Raw genomic sequence first — 23455 nt, 5'->3', positions numbered from 1 at the left:
GTACATCTTATTCAATACATATATGCATTTTAAAAAGCCTTCTATTAACTACCATTTTGCACTATTAATTCGCTTCCCTTCTCAGCGACTGCAATCACCACCGAGTTCGGTGTTCCGGATACAGGTGCTGGAAACACGCTTGCATCAACGACACGCAATCCATGCACTCCGTAAACTCTGTTTAAAATACCATAAAAGCAGTGTTCATTGTTTGGAATAGCAAGTCCATGTAATATTGTCGATACTGACCTTAACTGATTGTCAATTACAGCTTCGCCGTGTCGTCCTATAGCGGCCGTTCCACCAGGATGATGCCCGGTCAGTGCCGTAGTTCGCAGAAGACACTCCAGAAACCGATCCGACGGTTCCTCCGAACTGTTTACCGGTGGTCCAAAGTTCGAGCAGCGTTTTATAGCCGGCCAGTGTAGATGTGCACCGATCCGGCGGAATGCATCCGTTCGAACCGTACGCGCCGCCAGTCGGATCGCTTTGATCATGCACTCAATATCGGCCCGATCTTTGAGGTAGTTGGGATTGTAAAACGGTACACTGTCGATGTGACGATCGCGAAGAAAGATTGCACCACGGCTGGACGGTTGATGGCAAGTGCTTAGAAATAAGAACCCTTCCTGGCTGGTATTTTGGAAGGAAGGGAAAAACGCACGAAACGTGTCCTGCTTCATGTTAGACACGTGGCGTAACGCTTGTTCATCGACACTGCCCATCCCGAAAAGAATGATCCCATACTGCCCATGGTGCGGACCTCCAATACCAGCGATGGCCGTTGTAGCCAAAACGCCTTGACCGTGCTTAAGATACTGTACGATCGTCTCGCGCGATAAAACTTTATCCATCGTTACACTTGCCGTGGCGTTGATGCTCACAAACAGCGGCAGATTGAGATGGTCGAAATAATTCTGACCTACGGCAGGCGAATCGTGTATCAGATGGATGCCGTGTCGTTGTAGTTCGAGTTTCGGCCCAATGCCGGACAGTTTCAGAAGCTGTGGTGTGTGTAACGCACCAGCACTAAGGATCACTTCACGACCGACAGTGATATTAACCGTTTGTTGACCTGTGCCGAGCACCATTACACCCTTGGCTCGATTGGTGTCATCGAAAAGGACCTTTGCGACAGAGGATGATGTGAGAATGGACAAATTAGGACGACCGAAAGCTGGTCGTAGATAAGCGTGGTAGCTACTCCAACGGATGCCATTTCGAATAGTGTACCGGGCGGGTCGGAAGTGATACTTTTGGCCAAGTTCTTGCGGTGCCTCTGTAAACACTTTTGCCAAGAGAGAGTCTCGAGTGTTAACCTCCGTTATGTGTAAACCGTTATTCTCGGTGGAAAAGTGTCCTTTTCGCGAAGAAACCTTCGGGGCGCAAAAGTTAATGTTTGTGTGTTTATCATTGTCCGACAAAATCGATGTGTAGTGGTTGTTTGCCTAAAATTAGAAGAAAGGTTATTTTTTGTACGTTAATCCTATTATTGTGCTCTCTTACCTCATACAACTCCTCGCCAGTAAGCTCCTGTTTGCAGTCCTGAATGTCGTCATCATCATGCTGATCGGTTATCACACCCGGATGGTTCAGTTTATCCAGGTAAGGTTTCATCGCGTGCCAGTTCCAATCACGTGCACCTAACTGTTCCCAACGCTCAAAATCCTCCGGAATGCCCGTAAAATGTAGCATGTAGTTGATTTGTCCCGATCCACCTAATCCTTTGCCACGTGGTAAGAGTTGTTGCTGTAAGTGTTCCGCCATTGTTCATTTTCGGTTTGATAACGATAACGAGCACCGTAACTTACATTGTTACCTAAACCGTGCGAAGAATATTTCTGAGGTGTCGTCCGGAGTGCCCAATCGTACTTGGTGCCCTGCATTGCGGTACTTATCAGTGGGATAATTGAAGCTGCGCCGAATGTATCGCCAGCTTCTATTAGCAAGACGGTAACGTTCGGATTTTCGGAAAGTCGATTAGCCAACACACATCCTGCCGTTCCAGCACCCACTAGAAAAGGCGTCATTATTGTTTCAGTTGATAGAAGTTCCTCTAAATGATATACTTTACCGATAATGTAGTCGAAGGATCGCTCGCGAAGGATGTGTGGATCGCGAATTTGATTGGGAATCGTTTCCATCCCAAGCCATATCCACAGCAAAAGTAAGGCACTACAAAACAGTACGGCGGTCACGAGCGAAACAAGCACCAATTTCTTAAAACAGCCCATCCTGCCCAGTTGTCCACTTGATACTGACCTAATGGTAATGTGTTTTTCGGTTTGCGACGGCGACGACCAAGTCTGGTCGATAACTTTAATCCTATTACGCGCGTAAAACATGCCGACTAGAGCTATTTTTACTACATTAGTTTTGTTGGTTTGTTGTTTTACAGTCTGTGGAAACAGCTTTATTGCCTTCAATCTTTCCACACATTTGCGCAGGAGCTTTGTTTCTTTTTTACAACGTGTTTTATATCTTCCTTACATTCTAATCCTTAACGAACGAAGCGGCACACATACACACATCCTATTACGCACGAAGCATTTCCTCATCATCCTCGAAAGCGGCCGACTCTTCGAGCTGCTTTTCGAGCTTGCGGGCGTCGACGTACTGGATTTCCTCTTCCTCCTCTGCTTCTACGTCCATCAGCAGGGCCGACTCTTGCGCCTCCTCCTTCGCACGACGCTCCTTCAGTCCGATGGCCGGTGACCGGATCAGGGAAATGTTCTTCTGCACGTCCACGATGTCGCGGTGAATCTCGTACTCGCGCGCCTTTCGCAGACGCTCCATAACGAAGTGACACTCGCGCCGATGTTTGATTTCTGTGATCTTTTTCACCGCCTCGATCGTTTTGTTCCACAGCTCGCGATCGTATTTCACCGGTACGTTGCGACGCTTTTCGAACTCGAAGCTCGGATCGACGGTCAACTCCTTTGCGTTCGTTTTGCGGTACGCTTTGGTCCAGCGGATCTTGCGCGGGTTCTTCTTTTTGTTGAACGCACGACGGCATTTGGAGCGACAGAAGCGAAATACCTACGGATGTGGCGCAGCAAATAAAAGCAACACGGATTAGAGCGGATATGGTTTTAGGGTAAACAAACGACTTCACTCACCTTACAGTCGTTGCGAACGAAAACCATCCCGTGCCCGGGATAGATTTTGTTCGAGCAGAAGAAACACGTCTCAATACGCATTGTTACGGCGTATTTAGAACGTTGTTAACAGAAATATTGACTAATTTTTGTTAAAACTTCTGCTTCAACATTCACGCCGACTGAAAACGCGTGTTGTTGCTGTCAAAAAGGACTGTGCGAAAGACCAGGCTGGTGTACGACGGATTGCGCACGCCATGTTGAATCGTATTTTGACGATACCAGTGTCAGTTGATCCAAAATAAAAGGAATTAAATTGAAATTTTGAGCGTAAAAATGATTACAAACGTACATTACATGCCTTGCACTGGTTTAAACAATATTTTAACTCAATGAAATGTATTTATATTGGATTTTGTTCATCTAATTTATTACTCTGTATTAGCAGCGCCATCTATTGTTGGGTACACTAATGACAGTCAGTGATTCAAATTTATCGCATCATGCTTTTTGGAGGTTTATTTAATTTGTTGTAATTCCTAATCTTTGATTCCAGAAAAAGATACATTAAATAGAAATCTAAAGAAACCTTTCGAACGTTGTATCGCAACCTTTGTGGCGCTTCTCGATGCTAATGTAACGGCTGTATGCAGCTGTACACAGAATATCCCATTGCCAATCGCCTTCCCGTACAACAAAGAAGTCTATATTAAAGTCGTGCGTGAATATACGCTGAGTTATCGTGCTAAAAGAGCTAAAAAAGAACACAACTGAGACGTGCCAAGATACCATCATGGTATGGGTAGAAGATGTTCAACGCACGACCGTCGTGTTTTAGTGACGATTGTTAGGGAATCAAATTGGATTGATTCTGTTATTCGCACCGCGGGAGCACTAACGAGAGTGGCGATTAGAAGCAGTGTATAGATTCAAGAATCGCGTGCTAGTTTTCAAATAAATATAATTGTACTATTAGGTAAGCTCAAATACTAGTGAATGATCTTCAGTCGTCTGTATATTCCAACTCCAGAAATACCGATCTAACAGAACACTGGTGAATACCTGAGAGATTGTTGCACTTGGGCCATGAACTTGTGGTTAGGAAAAACAGTCTGAATCCGTTTAATGGTACATGTGTATTGGTGTGAAAATTCAATCACAAAAGGGTAGCTCGTACACGTGTGTAAGCATGCAGCAGCATAAACATTCGGTTGAACACATTGCGACCACATGAGCCAGTTGAACAGTTGATAAAATTAGCCAATCCATGTATATTCGCCGTGTGGTTCGTTGTGGATGTGGGATATTATGTGCAACTATTTGCTAAACCAATGTTTGTGTGTTGCAGCATAAAGTGATCGGGGAATGTGCCGGAAAATCCCGGAAATGAACCGTGAGTGTAACTGGTTCTATGCCAACGTAACGTGTCTAACAACAACGAATATTGATCGTGGTAACAGTTTTAGAAGAAACATTAAAATGCATTATAATTGCTACGGGAAACAGCATTTTTCTCTTTCGTCTGTATTTAGTGAGAAAATGCTAATAAACCGACAAACCGGGTGGTACAGTGCACAGTTTATCTCACTCGTTGACAGCGAAAGTGGGAAGTGGGAAGGTTTCGTGACGCGAAGCCGTAATGATCCGCGCATCTCTTTGTTTCTTGCTGTGAGTTTTTTGCAACACGTTGCTCACTGTAAATACGGACGTTGCCAGACAGAAGTATTGCACGAATTTACGGGGGAGTTTCACTTAATTAATCCACCAACGGTTTGAGTTTCCATTCAATGAATATTTCGTGTAAAGGTTAAAATGGAAAATGGTTGATTAAAAACCAACCGTTTGGAATTATTATTATTAAAAAACATATAGTACTGACATGTGGTCTAACAAGAAAAGAGCAGAACACACCTAAGGTTAGTTCAATGCGGGCTCTGGGTGCTATTAAAGTTGCAAGCATGCGGCATTGACATCAACTTTACCTTCAAAGGGATGTTTCGCTGCAAATTGCCAAATGGGATTGTTTCTCAACATAATTGCTTGTGCGAGCTTAAGAGACACATTTAGCAGCGTTCATGCACTGATTGTTTAACTACAGTACTTGTATACACCTAGCTTACTGTATTCGGTACAATTTGCATGACAATGTACTTCACCAGGCAATGAAATTGTCTTTCGGTGGAGATGTCTTGTTAAAATGAATAGCTCGTCAAGACCTTGATCTGTATCATAGCACATCTGGGTGAGTCTCATTAGTGACATTTTGTGGTTCAAACAGAAGGCATAAAGAAGCAACATTATTTTATTTGTGTGCTGCCCTGCTCGAGCTAATTTCGTAAAAGTCGAATTAACTAAGTTATCGCTTACCTCGCATATCTAAATCTGAGCTTTTATAGCACAATACTTGCCAGTTCGATAACGATACGTAATGAGATGAAGGTTCGATGACCATTTGCGTGAGATAAGCGCATCATTATCAGTTGCCATTTTAGTTGTCTGCGGTGGTCTCCATACTATGGACGCTTGTTGTGTGTGCTAATGTTTGTTAAATAGTGAAGAAACGGTTTACGACTTTTAAATAACCAATGCATCGTTCATTTGTTGAGTATGATGAGCTTCGCATACACCAAACTACACCAAAGCAAGATTAATATTCGGACGCTTTTTGGTTTATTTGCAGTGATTTTTCTCTGATTAGTATGGCCAGCTCGGGCAATAGAAGTGACGAGTCCCGCCGGCACGGGACTTCATCGCATTCATCGTCCATTCCATGCTCCTCATCCTCCTCTTCCACGTCGTTTGCCGTCGGCACGAACTGTTCAACCGTGTCTAACATTCCGACAACGTCCAGCACTTCCGTTCCCTCGTCGGCACTGCAACTCCCCACATGCTCCACCTCGCGGCATCATGTTCTCTCCCATATCAATGACATCTTCAAGTGTACGATCTGCTTTGGCAGGCTGGACGATCCTCACCTGTGCCCTCAGTGTTCGAAGCTGTACTGTTACGATTGTATCGGGGAGTGGCTCGATTCGGGCATTAGCCAAAGCTGTCCGAACTGTAAGATTGTGCTCCAGCTAGATCAGCTAGTGAAGGTGCGTTGGTTCGATGATATTCAGAAGCTGCAGCAGAAGCTGCGCACGTTAAGCGCTTCCGATGCCGAAGACATGCAGCTGGTGAAACAGGCAGGCAATACGGAGCCTGGAACGACGGCTAACGAGCTCTGTTCGATGCACGGTAAAATAGTAAACTTCTACTGTTCCACGTGTAAGCAGTGCATCTGTGAGGTATGCGCTACGGATGTCACGGAGGGACGACACCGGGACCATACGTTCAAGGCACTGCACGTGACCTACGAGCAGCACGTGGATGTGCTGAACAACGAGCTGGAAAAGGTAGTGCACTATCGGGACAAGCTAGAGGTACTGATCAGCAAGATCGATCGCAACGTAGCGCTGATCGGGCGGGTAAAGCATGTAAAGCACAAGGAGCTGGAAGCGATCATGGTGACCGCACTGAAGAGTCTCGATCGGCAGGAAGAGGAGAAGCTGACGAAGCTGCGTGCCCATCAGGACAGTCTGCTGAACGAAATGGAAGATATCGACCTCAAGGTCCAAACCATGCGTTGCGAAATGACGCTCTGCAGCAAGCCGGAGCTCATACAGATGAAGTCGAACATTCTCAGCGTTTGCAATGCGATCCGCATGAATCCGATAAAGGATTTTAAGCAGCTTCGTGTGCCGGCCAACTTAAAAATGTGAGTTTTTGGTCCGTCATTTTGGTCATTTATGAAACACTCACCCGACACCTTTCGTTTTGCAGTGAAATTCCGCACCTCTTTGAGACCGGTATCTTCGTAGTGCATAACTTTTCCACGTTCGACGACAACAAGGTGTATTCGAATGAGTTTTCGGACTGTTTGGGGCGCACGTGGCGCATCATGGCGTGGTGTGTGATCTCGGAGGATCACTTCGGGATCTATTTGGAGTTGGTAAATGGAAGTCCTTGCTGGTATGTACCAGTGTTCCTTGCACCCTTTGAAGAAATGGATTAACTTTGTGTGAACTTCCCAACTTTAGGATGGAATGTACGTTCCAGCTGATACATCTCGATCCGGAGCTGACCATCAGTAAGACCATTCGCCAGTACTTTGACAGAACACCGCAGAAGGGCTGGGGTTTGCGCGATTTCGTGACGCTCACCACGATACTGGAGAAAAACTATGTGCGCGATAACGATTCGCTGGAGTTGCTGTACAACATACGGCCATGTTCGCCCACTGACGCACAGCTCGATCTAGATGCTGATGAGTCTTTGAGTGAACAATGAGTGGGAAAGCGAACAAGGATAATCTCGTAGAATTTACTGCCATTAGGTTTAAAATCCTTTAGCGCGTTCTAGTGTGATGATTGTGTGATAATGTTGTGAAGCTTGTCAAACTTAGTTCGAACATTTTACAAATAGTTTACAAAGAGAGTGGAACTTGTCATTGTTTTATGAAACATTTTACCAATTGTGTTAGAAACTCCAGAAAGACTGATGGTGAAATAAGCAAATATGTCTATGCGTCATTGTTTTAAGACTCAAATAAAAGGTCCATAAACAGTGCATAACTCTCCCAGTGTGGTTCTCTAGCAGGTGCGCCTTACGAAAAGCGCAAGGGAAACAAGGGGTATAAAAACATATTTATTGTTATGATGTTACGCTGTTCTCCACGCAAACCAGTACGACACAACAACATCGATCCAATCCAATGTTTCGCCGACGGTAAGAAAAAGTAAAAGTAATCACTCGGTGATGGGGTCGTTGCCAAAGTGTCTTTGATTTGCGGCTTGACCACCGGCCTGCCATCCCGTCGACGCGTGTGTGGTTTTTGGGTACCGTTTCTTGCCACGGATTTCCCACTCCCAGCTAGCATGCGACACCACAAGTGCTACCACTAACGTAGCACGTTGGTAATTTCGCGAGTACTCTTCCTCGGTGCGATCATTGCAATCAGTCGGGCTTGTCTTGGAAGCTGGACATGTTCCCCCATTTACAGAGACGGGATCTTGTGGGGCGGAGCGGGGAGGGCTCTAGGGAGGAAGGAAAAACCTTTGGCGAGATCATCACATACGCAACCGGGCCAACCTGTTCTGTTCGAGTGCCGGTGAAGGTTGCGCTGAAGATGGTTCGATTATCATAATCGTCGTTCGTGAAAGGAGCCGGATTCGCGTTATTTGGTGTGTGTTGGTCGCTGTTTGGCAAGTAATTTCATTGTGATCATGATCATCGATGGGGTGGGATGATGGAATCTACTGAGCAATTGGTTGGTGTGTGTGGGCGAAATGGGAATTGAAGATGAAGAACGCGGAAGTGGACCAAAGCAGTAGCTTCTTTCGATTCAGTGCACTCTGGAGAGGGGAGTTGATGCGGAAGAGGATGAGAAAAACATGATCAAAAATGGAATGTCTGACGAAGGTGACACAGGATGCGTATGGCAGATGCGCAAAAAGATGACCCTTATGATGTTGACACTGCAGGAGGTTTATTAACAGATAAGACGATAAAACAAACCTTTCACCCTTGTACAAGAAGCATTAAACTCTTTACAAAACTTGTACGCCTAGGCGCGCTGTTATTATGTCAATTTAAATAAAATATGTTTAGTAGTGCTAAAAAGTAATTTCACCATCGCAGTTACAATTGCAACTTCAATTAGAAGTAATTTCTATCATTTAACGTCGCAGTTCCATTTCGAGCCCGGATTCAATGCGCGGTCGAAAGTGCCGGTGTGACATAATTATGCTTCGTACCATTACCACCTGCGGAGAATGGCCTGGGCTTTTAAAACAGTCCCCCTTGGGAATATGGCCGAATGGCCGTTTGAAAGTGAGCGAGAGTTTAAAAACCGTTCCGTTAGTTAGACAGACTTAACTGAGGCTGATTGATAGAAAAGCTCGCGCTGCTTTTATCTACACCACCAAGACGAGGTATACTGACCTATCCGCAAGTTTAGCGGACAGGGGATGCGTAATAAAATTAACGATCCTACATGAAGCAGACGATACTAGGCTATCGTTTTAAAGGTTTTTGTTTTATTCTGGTTGTCTTCTTCCACCATTTGCCATTCACTCTGCCAGGAATGGAATAAAACTGTCTTCACTCGCGATCACCCATGATCGGAGTGTTACCTTCGCATATTTTTTTTGCTTGCCCCGGCGAGGGAAAATTAAGCGAAAAAAGGGAATTTCAAACGCAAAAAAGCAGAAACGGAACCTTGTTCGCTTCAGGTTGGAAGATGTTGGTTGGTAATTAACGGAATACGATGAGTGGCATCGATAGCCTTATCACACAAGGTGCATAAATTCGCATGTTGGTAGTACCTTTGCACAACGTTCAACTAGCCTGAGTTTACAGTGAGTCACACTGTTAGTGAATAGCGAAAAGTCAATAGATTTGTTAGTTTGGGATGTTCAAGGATTATTTCTATCATTGAAAATAGGTTAGAGACATGGGCTTTGCGTCACGTCACTCAAAGCGACGAACCTCTGCTTCCAACGCATTGATGTCTTTTGTTTTAGGCTTCTTCAGTTTCGTTCGCTGCACGCTGCCAATCAAACCATTTTTCGACCAACCAATGGCGAATGATGTTTGAAATGTGTCTGTGCGGAAGGTGCGAAAAAAAGGAATCGCAATATTCCATAAAACCATTAAACCGTTCAGGCTTTTAAAAGCAACCAAACGGTACGGAGATTTTAATCCCACAGCCTTGAACGGCGGTGAACGAACCGATTCTTTGAAGGATGCAAAGTGCGTTCGTTTCATTTAAAGCACTTTTCCTGTTTCTCGCACGCCGGACACGGTCCGATTCCCAAAAAATGTTGGTACACCGAAATCAATGGACGAAATTAATTGGGAAGATCTTTTTCACACAACCGATTACGGTGCTGCTACTGTGCGCTGGGCGGGAGGATAAAAGGGTGACGGGTTTCGATTAAAGATTGCCACCGGTTGCCTAATAGCGCGCCAGGTAGGTCCGCTAATACGCATTCACAGCCGTAAACTGCACAATTGTGCATCGTTAGAGGGCTTTGTGACTATCACTTTCTGCCCAACGGGATGCCCCATTCGCCTGCTGCCCTACAGACCCAGTGTTGATTGCATTCAGCTCGTGTGTGCGAGTGTTTGTGGTTGAGGTTCAATGTGTTCCGTTGCGAATGGTACTGGGAAAACCCTTGCATGCTCATACTTGAAGTATTAAAATTTTTGGTCATTGTTTCGTATCCCTTTTTTAATATTCATCGTTGATCGTTAGTGTGATCTCTGGTCCTTGATTATTTTTGACATTGAAATAAACAAGAATGCTGCCTGCCAAATGTTGCTGAGTAGTTTAAATTACAGGAAGTAGGCGAAATTTCAAAGGTGAAGATACAACAGTTGTCCTTTATCAAATTCTCTCCAATGCAGACTTAAGGATTTGTGGAATCGTTACTCTTCACTGTAGAGAGACTGTCAAACACATGCACTTGAAGGGTTAAATAAGAAATACCATGTTCCATCAGTACTTGAAGGTGTATTGTTTTTACCTTTCGTCAATTGGAATTGTTTCGCTCTTGTTGTCTGGTGTTTTCAATGTTTACTTTAATTTTCTAACGTCGTCGAAGGAAAGGAACTTTCGCCTGTGAGCTTCAGTGGTTTAGTGGTTTAGTAATGGATTTGTTTGATGTTCGTTTTATGTACAAAATAGGGTTGAAAAGGTGCTATTTTTAACAGACCCAATTGTGAAGAAAAGTGTATTATTTCATGAAATTTGTGCTGTTCTAGTACGTACATTTATTGTTTATTACTTCAATAGAACATCACGTTCCTTCTTTGAGCTACAAGCTTTTCCAGCTTTAATCACCCACCGTGAACATATTTTCCACCTTTCATTTTCTTTCTGACTCGAAAAAAAACGCCTCCACAATAAAGCAAACAAAAAAACCAGTTCGAAATAATTATGGTTTTGCTAAAGCCCAGCGATGGGGCGCGAACGTACACGAACGGATCGAGCACACGCTTTACCACCGTTGCGGAATGGAATAAAAGCGATTTGTCTTACCGAACGGTGGTGGCACGATCTCGATGATTGTATTTCTGAGCCGTGCATTCTTCTGTGGGGTTGGAAGATCTAGTTTTTTTTGTTCATTCCTTTCGCTCTTAGCTTTATTATTGTTCCATTTCCCGCCAGCGGCAGAGGATCGCGAGAGGATGTGCATAAGCACCCATACCGTACGCGGTGAAACTCGTGAAGCATGGAAAACGTAAAATGACACCACAATTCTTGCAGTTTACTATCGGCCCGTAGATGAAATGGAAAGAAACAATTCCGCCGACAGTCCGCGTTTGGCGGAGGAAGACATGATCGGGAAGAGAACGACTTTGTCGATGAAAGAAATAGTGGACTTAGAGATAGCTTAAGCTGACGTAATGTCTAATGTTAATGAATGATAGTGTGATATAATTTTCTCTATCCCGAAGCAGTGCGATCTCTCCACTTTGAAGCAGTGCAACCCGAACCCGGTGAAATTGCGGGTGGCCTTACTGGTATTGTTGGTTGGTTGGTTCGGGTGGAGGTTTGCCGTTTGCCAAAAGCCTTGCGCGATCATTAAGATCTGTTGGCGGTGGTGATTGGCCCACCAGAGGAAGTGGTGCGACCGCGTCCGATAGGAGATAGTATCGTTATTATGCATTATTCATGCTTAAATTATACACCATTTGAATCGGCGGTACAGAAGCAAAGCCATAACCCAAACAGTACAAGGAATTCGTGATTGCATTAGTAAAAATGTACTTTAAAACTGAGCTCGATAATTGCGTGAGATATCTCCTGCCTATGTTTCTTTTACCGAACTGGCTGTCATTTGATTTATTCTTTAATGACTTGTTCGTGAAATTATAAGCCACCGTTGAGCAACAGCGGAATGTCGCGGAGATGGAGGAGATGTAATTAGACGAGGCATGAAAAGACTTTCGGATAAGATCGCCAGTTTCGTTTAGGTGTACAAGATGGGATGGATAAGCTTGTGGGTTGTTTTATGGCTGGATGGCTTCGGTCAAATTGGAGCTCTGCTAAAGGGTGGTCTAGATTTGTGGTAATTAAAATAGATGTCAATCACTGCAATACGACCAACTTACGATCTGCAGTCGTATTTGATAGTTGGGTAAGAGATTTGAAGTGCATCTCTAGATGAGTAACTACGGTGTGTACTTGCACAACTCAATAACTTGTACGGTGAGGTCACATCCATCCAATTATGGTCCTATTTTCCCTAGAAAGTGTCTTAATATTTGGCTGAACATAGAATTAGCCGCTTGTCCAAGGTGATCCTCACATAGTCATTATTAAAGAATACCCCCTCAATAGCTCGGGACGAAAGCTCTCTTCCGACGCTTCTCCTCGTACGGTCGTTAATCCGTGCGAACTATCAAGTGTGCCCTCTTCGCGGTTGGTTGGCTGAAATGTGATTTAATTGATTGGCGAGATTGAACGTAACACACCGGCGGACTTCCGAAACCGACGACAAGAGCCATTTCTTCCCAGGTGTTGGGCCCTCCAAGCCGGGGCGCTAGGTGCCATGATACGCTCAATCGAACCGCACACTAGAAGTGTCGAGTGAGAAGCGGAATTCGGACAACTTCATCGGCTTGGTTGGCTCATTAGTAAGCCTCATTCAGCGGTTCGCTCAATTGAAGTCGCCGTAATTATGCAATGCGACGTACAGGGTGCCTCGCGAATGGGTAGTACACTGCGACTCGGAACACTTGCCAATGCAAACCCAAATTCCACTTCCTGCACGATTGATCGAAACCGTGAGAGGTCGTTTGATTGGCTCGAAGAAGAAGAAAAAAAACCCGGTGGTCGATTGTTGTTGTTGAACTCGGAACCTCGGAGCGTTTCATCGGTGACTACCGTGTGCCCGATGTCCGTCCTTTTGCGCACCGGCCTTGACGCTCTTGCACTATTGCCGTACGCTTGCGGGCTTTGGGGTGACTCGAGCAATAAGTTGAATTTAATTTGGGTACACTTTTTCTCCAATCTCTTCATGCTCGCCTCTTTCTCTGTGCGTATGTCTCCTTCCCGCTGTATCGCTCTTTCTTCATCGTAACCGCGGACATGCACTTGACTCGGACACGAGATGAAGCCGACACCAACTGTACCGTCAAGGTCTGACAAATGGCACGTTTGGATTAATGTGGCTGCGAAGCTCCCTCGGGCCAAATTTCCCTTTCGAACCGACCGAGAACCGTGGCTCGATTGTACGAGATGACATCTTTCACCTGCTCTCGGCGCGTGTTAATCGTGGCACTCCTCTTTCGATCCCGGTGGGGCCAAGGTAGTCTTCATCTGATGATGGTGGACAACGATGTCTGGGGTCAGATTTAGATGTAGAGCCACTTAACGTAACACCGATAGATCGAACGATAGATCTATTTATGCCACCGCAAGTGGTCAAAATCAGGTGCTACCAGGCTTTAGGTTGGGAAACCCTGCGCGACACCCTGCTTTGAAGTGGTTCGCCATCGGACATCAAGAAATACTTGAACAAAATCTTAACGCCTTTCCGTGTGTTGGAGTATATATTGGACAAAACTCACTAATGGATCGGAATTCTTCACGTACAAGTGGCAATGTCTGGTACGATGTGAGATACCAAGTGGCACGTGACACTGATCCAAGAGATGTTGTCTGTTTGCCGAGGACTTCTTCTGTATGTAGCCGATCCTCTTTGATTCAGTTCTAAAATCCTGCCTTCAGGTAGCCGCGGGACTCCAAGTGAAGGGAATCCATCCATCGTAGGAAGCAAAAACGGCAAACGGCAAACGGCAGCTACCACACCACTGGGCACTAGGCACGAACGTAACCACCACAAGTCTACGGAGGCAGTGCGTAGTGCCGTGTGCGGTGTATGTAATTATGCAAGGTCAAGCGGTTAAGACTCTCGCTTTCAAACGGCAACTCCGGCAGCTACGTACGAATTTGTGTTTGACCTGTTGGCGTTCATTCGTTGCCTCCGCGTTAGCTTGCTCCAATAGCCCATTGCCGGTGCTCCGGGCCGGTCTAAGGTTCGAGGCTTAAGATTGATGGAACAAAGTGATGATTTGCGTAGCGGATCAGGTCCGCCAAATTCGGTCGACGAGGGTCGAAACGGCTCGTTCACCGTGCGTTGTTTGGCTGTCGGCGGGTGAAAATTGGTGTGCATTCGCTTTCAACCGGAGCCATACGGTTAACCCGGTTGTTTTCGGTTGTGCCCTACACTCGTAACCCCTTAAATCAGTTCAGTGGGCGAACTGGGGAACTCAACAACCGCGTCGGCCAGACACACTTCAGGCAGACGACCTAGCGTTTCTTCTCGAACCACACGGGAAACGTCATGGCGGTTGGAGTTATGTAAATTCTCTTCTCCGCAGCTTCACGTTTCATTCGCCAGATTTAGACCGAACCGAATGCGACCCGATGCCAGGGCGAAAAGGAAGACACGGAAGCCCCTCTGCAACCCATCATCCGTAGGACGGCATAAAATCGATTTATTCTGCTTCTTGTCAGGGGTTGCAGCTTGCATGCAACGCCATGACGTCTCACACACGGAACGGACGAACGGTGTAGGAATCGGACATAGTCTGATATCTTCTGCCAATTTGGTACCTTTGTTTCGTACCAAGAGATCTCGCCGTTTCGGAATCGTAGAAGATTTGATTGAATTGTTGGATGCCGGCGCGCAAACAGTCTCGGTGCGAAACCTTTACCGACCGTCGCAAGACTGACAGTTGGCACGGCGTTATTCAATCCGAACGATTACATCCGCGGTCTGACGCCTGACGGTTTCGGTTCAGGAAGGTAGAGGATCTTTCTCTCTCTCACTTTTATCCCGTGAGGTCGCACCATACTGCAACAGATTCGATCTCGCATAAATGGCATCAGAACCAAAGTCAAACAGTGTGGACCGCCATTAAGGGTTGCTCTTACTCGCAGACCATTCATATAAATCTAATTCAACTACGGGGAAATGCGACGTAATGCGCTTCCATGAAAGTCCACCGAAGAAGATTGCAACAGCGTAGATCGTTTTTCCCCGGCGCTTGCAAGACGATAAGTGCTATTGAAGGGCGACCTTTAGCAATGCTGCATATCCATGCGCTCGCCGACGATGGGCTCTTGTTTGCATAATAGAGGAAGTCGTGTCCAGGACCATCGAAATCTCGACGAGGGAAATGCAATACTGCCATGCAAATGCTTGAATGGGAGCAAACTCAGGCTGGTTGGAACAGTCCAGAAATTGGATGCTGAAGGTAGAAGATCGGTTCTGCGACATATAAGCAGAAGAAAGATCGATTCTTCTTTTAAAAAGGTCAAAATAAATTAATTGATGTAGCAATTACTCAAAAAAGCCATTCATCAAAAATACTTTACTCATGTTTCTCTTACGAAGTGTATGACATTCGTGATTTCTGTGAAAGTAAATATAAGAAATATGTCACAAATTGGAAGGTGTCTGACCCTGATGGAGTGTATGGTACACACTCAATTTGGAAATGAATACCCACCGTAATGCAGTATGAATTGTAGTAAAAGAGCAATCGCATGAAGAATGTATGCGATGGCATTGGAATGTAATCAATCAAGCACCATCGCGTAACGTCAACTTGATTAGCCAAACCGGTCGTATAAACGGGCGAGTATTTAGTACGCAGCGCGTTCGCTAGTCTGCTTAGTGGCTTATCTCATATATGAGAAAAAAAGGAATAAAACACCTAAGCACACATTAGTGTAGCCGTTATTTCATAACACATTAATGGTAGTTTTTTTTTGTGCCGTTTGCCTACCTCCCAACTATGCTAAATCGTTGGTCTGATGGGACGGGATAGTCTTCATAACGCACATTCCTCGGTGTAGTATCGCATCCGCACGAGGCACCACCAAGCTTCTCTCCACCATTGGTGTACTGCTGGCGGAAGAGACTGGTTACCTTTCACCAAACAGTGTGACACAAACACAGACATTTAAGCACCGCCAAGACGGTGGCGCTATCTGGCCAGTGTCTTCCCCGTAATTTGTCGAAGAATCGCCGAGAACCAATGACCGGCGGTACATGACGGTGGTGCGAAAGGGAAACGGAGCTTTCCGTTCGATGAATCGTTGCGGTTAGGTTTGGGAAATTTTTTCCCACCTTCACCTACCCAAAGAGTCTCCGGCGTGCCCTTGACGCATTGCATTATCGCATTTGTCACTGGCGATTAGCAAAGCTATCCTGTTTTAATCTGACCATTTGTTTATCGGACATACGGGTTATCTTCGAATCGCCGTCGGCGTCTGTGCATACAGGACATCTTACTATCTCACTGCACGTGACAGCAATGATTGGTCTTTTCCAACAGTGCCTTCCTTAAGCGCGCGAAATTAAATCCACTCCGCTGGATGTGGGGTGGTGGATCTCCGCTATGATTTTGGGCATTGCGGTTTCTGAGCGGTGCGAATGTTCCGACAAAAAAATAAGGCAAACACCGTAAAGCGAAGGAAGGTTCCCAATGGGTCGGTTTTCCATTCGTTCGTGTGCCGGAGAAGGGCTACGCTTCGGTGGTGTGCGCCATTTGGCGGATGCGCAACGATGAATGGCGTCCGAACTCATCTTCCCCGACCGATGTCCGCGGGCTGGGGCGCTTGCGTTTGCCGATCGTGGTGTGCGTGCTTGGTTGGTACTCGGGTGTGGGGGGATGCTACCACTCTCATCGCAGCAGGCTCATCGTGGTGGCTTCGGATGCTGAAGAGCCCCAACGTTGCTGTCGGATGCGCTAGTATAAATAATCATTGCACTTCAAGACACAGCAACAGTTTCAAATTGTGCATTGTTCCAGCAGCATCAGAGCCAGCCTAGCATAAGCGCCGTCTATTACACGCCTGGTAGAATCGTGTGCAGTGTTCTATTTGTGTGGTTTCGCAAAACTCGAAAACGATACGCACGATGAAGGTGTTCATAGTGTTAAGTGTTGTACTGGCGTACGCCGCCGCTCGTCCGGAAGCCGGATTCTCGTCCTACTCGGCTCCATCGTTTACGTCGGTTGGAGATTTTGGTGGTCCGTACTCAGGTCCGTAATTGTGAAAATGGGTGTCAATTGTTCAATTTGTTTAGTGAGAAAGTTTCAAGCGTCAACACGATATCCTGCGGACATAAAAAATAACCGCGATTAGTTGCTCGTTTGAAGAACAGTGTGCTTAGGGCTATTTGCTTCATCGGTTCCACACAGAACTAAGTACTAAAGAAAGCTCTTCATTTCGTTTTCCACCAAATAGGTAGTAGCTCAAGCTCCAGCTCCGGATACAACTACAACCCTGCCCCGCAAATCGTCCAAAAGCACATCTACGTGCATGTGCCACCGCCAGAGAAGGAAGAGGTCCACTACCCACGTGTTAGCCCGGTAGCACCGGCCCAAAAGCACTACAAGATTATCTTCATTAAGGCCCCGAGCCCACCAGCCCCTAAGGCACCGATCATCCCGGTGCAGCCTCAGAACGAAGAGAAGACTCTGGTCTACGTCCTCCACAAGAAGCCCGAGGAGCCGCAGGACATCGTCATCCCGACCCCACCACCGACCAAGCCAAGCAAGCCGGAGGTCTACTTCATCAAGTACAAGACCCAGAAGGAGAAGCAGCCAACGCAAGAATACGGACCCCCTGGTCAGTCCGGTCCGTACTAAAGCATGCAGCAGGATTTGTGGCATCACCCCATGGTGGACCTGCCAATATTCCCGCTCTGGGCCAGTACATTCTACACCGCACATTCATACACAACGACACCACATCATCCAGGAGATCATGCATTTTTGCCGTACGACGAGGGACTCACGAGATTAGACGATCGAGGCGATCACTCGATCGGAAGCGGACCGCTACCTTCCTGACGCTGTTACTTCCAGCGCCATCGACAGGAACGGCCAGCGGTCGGTGCCTGTATATAGATCGCGTAATGCTTTGTTTTTTCACATGTATTGTTTTCTTTGATTCACTATTTCTTTCCCATCTGCTATACTTTAGAAAAGCGAAAAAATAGAAAGATAACAAAACGATAGCGAAGGGATTGTTGTAGCCCAACGGTAGCAGTTGCAGTTGGAAACGGTTTCGAGCTGGCAGATTAGACAGGATAACAGAGAGAGATGTAACGTGAAAGGGTAAAAAAATGGACGAGAACAAGAAAGAGAGAGAAAGCCATAGTCGTTACCATTTGTTATTTATTACTATAAGGATATTGCATACACTGAGCGTGCGATCCCATCGCTTCGTTTGGGCAACCGCAGACAAAGTCGCCCGGACGAAGTGAGTGGCGCATCTCAAGTAGAATAAAAAAGTAACGGTGACAAATTTTTATTTAAACAAAAACAAAATTGTGTTTTTCTCGTGTACATTTTATGGCTAAAAGGTGGGTTTGGGGTGTTTTTGAATAAATCTAGTGCACCCGCTGCAACCGAGTTGAGTTTGCAGTGCGGAAGCGTAAGAGGTCAAAAGGCACCATACGGTACACGACGTCAATCTGCACGAGACCTTCAGCAGACCAGTGGCTGAGTGCTTCGAGATGCTTCGCAATGTAGCGCGCCTTGGAATGTGGTTTGGTTTTGATTCGCTTGCGGGACTTAACAGCATTAGGAAGACGCACGATCGAGTGGAACAAAAAGCAACAAGATGAACCGTAACGTGACGACATGGCATGTCAAGGAAAAGTGTAATTTCTATTACTCAAAACAGTTTGCGATCGTAGTCGATTGAAATGTAACGAATTCAAGAGTGGGCACGAGAATTGGTGGAAGCGATATTCTATTTTGCAGATCTCGCACCACTTTTCGGGCCACCACTGCGTGCGTGTTGTGCCGTGCTGATGGATGTTCAAGGATAGATGGAGATTGGATTGGAAATTTGGAAAACCCCAGAACTTTGGATGCAAATCGTGCGAATGGTTGAACTTTGTGCCCTCACACTTGCAAGATCTTGATGTCTTTGTCGCCGAAACAATGTAAAGGAACTTACTTAGTAACTCAATTAACAAAGAGATTACAACAACAATGAATAAGTTTAAGATAGTTTTTAACTGAGTCAGAGATCGTTTAGTTGTTGACTAATTACTGCTCGGCAATTGCCAACCTTGAGAGTTAAACAATGTGGTTAATTTTCAAGTAATGGCATTAATTTTCAACTTGTTTACCTCCAGCTCGAACGCTTTAGCGAATTGATTATCAAACTTATTTACTTCCAATTAAGTACAGGTCATCATGCAAGAGCAATCGAGAAGTGGACAGTGTTACCAGTTACATATATATTTTATTACTTCCCAAAGAGATAAAAAGAAAGGCCAACAAAATTGATGAAAATGGCAAGAAACGGCACAAAAAAAACCTACGCGTTCGTTCGATGTTTCGATTGATCGAATTCGAATGTATTCGGTTATCTGGCACCTGTTGCGCCCAACTACTCCGCGTACACGTGGCTTTGAATGGGCAATTTGCGCTTGCACCATAGCAGAAGAGCGGCGATAAAACATTAGGATGATGGACGCGCATTTCAGTCCTGAGGCGTAGAGCGAGACGGCTGAGATTGGCGAAGTAAATTGGCATCGCAAAGAGAGGTAGCGCCGAGTGACGCGCAACAAAAAGATCGCAAGCAAAACAACCAAAAACCAACAACCGGGGAGCCTCTTTCGGTCCGCGATGATTGTCCGAACTCCACTTCATCACCAACACCGACCGTCAGGCGACAAATCGTGGCCAATTCGCACCACTAATTACATACCACAAGACCAAGCGAGGAAAGAAGGAGTCCGTGCGAGGAACCGGAGAACATCAACATTATCAACGTCTGAAGGAAACTCCTGGTAAGGACAGGCGACTGGGAAGGCTATCGGAGTGCCTTCCCGTACATTCTCTTTCGCCGGATCGGATCATCGTTATCGATCATTCGGCCCTTTCACAACGGTCCCGTTCCTTGGCGGCACGCAACTACGACCACTAACAATGAACGTGAGTGCGACTGCGCATGTTGGTTGCATAATGCCGTGCCAGTAGATGGAGATGTAATTGAGGTTGAGAAATTTGTTACATTAGCTAGGATTTTTTATTAACATCCAGTAGACAGATCTGGAACTTGAATACCTCCTTTCGGGAGGTCCTGGAACGAGCTAAAGAATCTAAGGTATCTAAGACTAAACAAAAAAAGCTTCCTTTTCTACTACATCCTAGAACACATTGGATACGAATGCATCCAGAGTACCTCCAACGGATACAGGAGCGCTGTTGGTCTTGGTGCACTTTCCGCAGGACTTTTTAGAACCTCGCTGGCGGCTGCTAGTATTGGAGCCGGAGCTGGAACTTGACACTACACTACCCGATCCACCGGTAGAATATCCAGACAGACCAATGTTGGTGACTTTGATGCTTTGGCCCTTATGACCATGATGGCTGCTGGCCGTGCTGCTAACGTAGGACGACGAGGGAGCAACCGAAGATGAGGAGGACACGGAATGAACGGTGGTCACTTTTACCGGAGCTGGTGTTGTGCTGTGGTACGATCCTTCCGTAACGACTATCGGAGCGAAGCTGTTTCCGAACGAACCTCCAAATCCGGAAAGATCGGCCACCTCGTAGCCACCACTGGTGCCGCTTGTACTGCTTCCGCCGAGTGAGCTGGACGAGTGCTGTTCCTCGTGATGGTACGAGTGTTGGTGTTCCTGCTTCTTGGTTTTGTACTTGATGAAGTACACTTCTGGTTTGCTGGGCTTGGAGGTCGCTGGCGCTGGTACAACAATTTCCTGTTCTAGTTCGGGTTTCTTGTGGAGCACATAGACCAGTGTTTTCTCCTCGTTGACGGGTTGCTGAGGTAGAACCACCTTGCTGGTGGTCGGTGGAGGCGGAGCCTTGATGAAGATGATTTTGTAGTGCTTCTGTTTGGTGTAGGTTGGAAGAATCACTTTTTGGTGAATTTCTTCCTTCTCTTCCGGAGCAACGTGTACGTAGACATGCTTGTGGACTTCCTCCTTCACCACGGGCTGCTGTACGTAATGTACGGATGCTTCGTGGTGGGTGTGGTGCTGCTGTTGGTGAGAATGCTGATTTTGATGGTTATGTACATTGGTGAAGTACTCGATCTGAGGTTCTACGTGATGGTGCACTTGATGTTGGACCGTCTGATGGTGTTGCTGTTGCTGCTCCTGATGTTGGTAGTGGTAGTGGCTGGAATCGGAAGCTCCACCAGACACAGATGCATGCGAGAGTACTGGAAGCGACGATTGGTGCTCATGATGTCCAGAAGACGCGCTCAGATAGGACGAAGATTCTGGAAGCGACGATTGGTGCTCATGATGTCCAGAAGATGCGCTCAGGTATGAGGAAGATTCGGAATGAGCAGATGCTTGTGGGGCGAAGAAGTGCACTTGGCTGTGCTGGAACGGAGTGAGCTGCTCGTGCGCTGGCTCTTCACAATCATCTACAGCACTAGTACCGGACGCACCCGCACCAGATGTAAACTGAAGACTAGCACTCGAAGTAGCGGAATGACCGGAACTAGAAACATGCGGAGTGTAGTAACTATAACCTTCTGGTCTTGCACTAGCCAGAGCTAACACTAAGGCACTCAACACTAGAAAATGCTTCATTGTGGGATGGCACGTTATTGGCACTCGTAAACGAAAAAACAATTCAATTCTCCGATGACTTTTTCACTGTTTGTCGCACACGTCTAGATCACCGCGCACAGATATACTATTGATTCGGTCCACGATGCCGCCAACGTACGCCAGCGGACACTCCCTGTGTACTGTCCAAAAAAAGGCACGACTGCTCCAGTTTTATATGGCGTACCGAATTCGCGTCCTCCATATCCTCCGGCCCTCGGCAACATCGAAACAGATTATCACCCGCTCGGAGCAGGTTCGGAATTTCTTTGCCCCTTTTCTTCGATCTCGGAAGGACATCATGGTCAACTTCGGCATGGGCGCACTGTTCAAACATTGCATAATCACCGACCAAGCGGTTGTCCGATCTTGCCCCCGAAAAACGAAAACTAAAGCGAAATATGCGAGCAAACGAAACGCAGTATCAGTTTGGTTTCGGGTGTACGCGCCCGATGCAGGCCTTCCTGCTTGCTCCTCGCGAGCCCTCGGGGAGGCTTGACCAAATTAACCGAACGCCAACAATTCAAGTTGCTTCGCGCCCACGGACAACGCATTCCTGCCGAGCGTTCCCAGGAGAGGCAGGACTGATTGGTTTCCCGCTTCTTTTTCGATCGAAATCGAAAGCAGAATGAGCGAACCGAAGCGAGGAAAGTAAGTGCATTGGAAAGACAAATGTCCGACCGGCTGGTGGACACCGGCGAAGTGTACAGCGAGTTGGCACTAATTTACCTTTTGTTTTCCCTTTTGTGCGATCTTCTCAAGAAGGGTTTCGTTTTCCGTCTCCCAAGGAGATCGGCCGCTTGTGTGGGGCCAATCCTGTGGCGTGTGGCTGTGGATTATCGGTTGGAGGTCAGCTCGGAAACTGCTCCGGTCGTCTGGTGTGATGACATCGGAGGTTAGTCGCAAGGTTCTTCAGTGGTAACGGACAACAATCAGGTTGGGTGTATGGCAGCTTTATCAAATAAATTAATTGAATGTAGCCCTTTTCGCTGCAACGAGTCAATCATCAGATTACGCTTAACGTGTCCCATTGTGACACGCATTAGTCTGTGTCAAACGGAGCCGTCGATGGAGTGCATACGTTTGATCGTGTTTGATTTATGGCGCAAACTCGGTTAGCCGGTCAAATCTTACGAGGTCACCTCTCACCTGTCGCCGGTATCTCCGGCTCTTTCTTCGCTTGCACAGTGGTGATCGTACCCCAGTAGCCCCGCTTGTCCGTAAATGACGCGGTACAACCGCGGAATTGTGGGTAAAATTCGAAAGGGAATACTTTCTTCGGCTCGGGCATGAATTTGGCAAACGTGACGTAAGATCCCACCGGTTCTTATTATTTCCCGTTCCCTTTTCGCGCGCGCGCGACGATCTTAAGAACGATCTTGCATAACACGCTCTGTGTGTATAAGGCGATCCTTTCGGACAACGGGGTAGACCAGGGAAGATTGAAAGTTTGTGGGTCCTCTCACTTGCTGTGTTGTTGTCGGTTGTCTTTTACCGGTGGTCCAGATGGAGATAGCGTTTGGCCTTGGTAAATCGTGTTTTCTCATTCAACATCGCTCACAATTGGTAAAAGTGGTCTGTCCTCGAACGGGTGGCGTGTAGAGCCAGAAGTTCCCATATTGAATGGATTTACGGTGGTGATAATATCCGATGGTTATGGTGAGATGTTGAGTGGGATGCATCAAG

General features: G+C 46.4%; 5 protein-coding genes across 6 annotated transcripts; 2 read left to right on the top strand and 3 right to left on the bottom strand.

Moving 5' to 3' along the window:
• Positions 1 to 36: 36 nt before the first annotated feature.
• Positions 37 to 2234, bottom strand: LOC128298765 (neither inactivation nor afterpotential protein G). The gene is made up of 5 exons (XM_053034547.1): positions 2075 to 2234; positions 1812 to 2014; positions 1507 to 1749; positions 250 to 1448; positions 37 to 177 (listed from the first exon to the last, which is right to left on the bottom strand). The coding sequence occupies exons 1-5, from the start codon at positions 2232 to 2234 to the stop codon at positions 45 to 47; spliced, it is 1938 nt and encodes a 645-aa protein (XP_052890507.1). The 3' UTR covers positions 37 to 44.
• Positions 2235 to 2384: 150 nt separating this feature from the next.
• Positions 2385 to 3297, bottom strand: LOC128310741 (probable ribosome biogenesis protein RLP24). The gene is made up of 2 exons (XM_053047456.1): positions 3120 to 3297; positions 2385 to 3039 (listed from the first exon to the last, which is right to left on the bottom strand). Exons 1-2 carry the CDS (start codon positions 3198 to 3200, stop codon positions 2536 to 2538), a joined length of 585 nt encoding a protein of 194 aa, XP_052903416.1. The 5' UTR covers positions 3201 to 3297; the 3' UTR covers positions 2385 to 2535.
• Positions 3298 to 5580: 2283 nt separating this feature from the next.
• On the top strand, positions 5581 to 7698 carry LOC128297137 (E3 ubiquitin-protein ligase TRIM37-like). Of its 2 annotated transcripts, none has more exons than XM_053032708.1 (4): positions 5581 to 5698; positions 5779 to 6855; positions 6921 to 7109; positions 7178 to 7698. In XM_053032708.1, the coding sequence occupies exons 2-4, from the start codon at positions 5798 to 5800 to the stop codon at positions 7425 to 7427; spliced, it is 1497 nt and encodes a 498-aa protein (XP_052888668.1). In that variant the 5' UTR covers positions 5581 to 5698; positions 5779 to 5797; the 3' UTR covers positions 7428 to 7698. The 2 variants fall into 2 exon arrangements, with proteins under 2 accessions (XP_052888668.1, XP_052888667.1); XM_053032707.1 differs by having other exon boundaries at positions 5585 to 5703.
• A 9336-nt stretch (positions 7699 to 17034) lies between these two features.
• LOC128310595 (uncharacterized) lies at positions 17035 to 17813 on the top strand. The gene is made up of 2 exons (XM_053047276.1): positions 17035 to 17204; positions 17410 to 17813. The coding sequence occupies exons 1-2, from the start codon at positions 17081 to 17083 to the stop codon at positions 17811 to 17813; spliced, it is 528 nt and encodes a 175-aa protein (XP_052903236.1). The 5' UTR covers positions 17035 to 17080.
• A 2522-nt stretch (positions 17814 to 20335) lies between these two features.
• Positions 20336 to 21751, bottom strand: LOC128310594 (LIM domain-containing protein A-like). Its single transcript, XM_053047275.1, has one exon. The coding sequence runs from the start codon at positions 21749 to 21751 to the stop codon at positions 20336 to 20338; it is 1416 nt and encodes a 471-aa protein (XP_052903235.1).
• Positions 21752 to 23455: the final 1704 nt, after the last annotated feature.

Source organism: Anopheles moucheti, chromosome 2 (genome assembly GCF_943734755.1).
Source record: "Anopheles moucheti chromosome 2, idAnoMoucSN_F20_07, whole genome shotgun sequence".
NCBI lineage: Eukaryota > Metazoa > Arthropoda > Insecta > Diptera > Culicidae > Anopheles > Anopheles moucheti.
The sequence above is the reverse complement of the archived record's forward strand: the minus strand, read 5'-3'. Positions and strand labels throughout refer to the sequence as shown.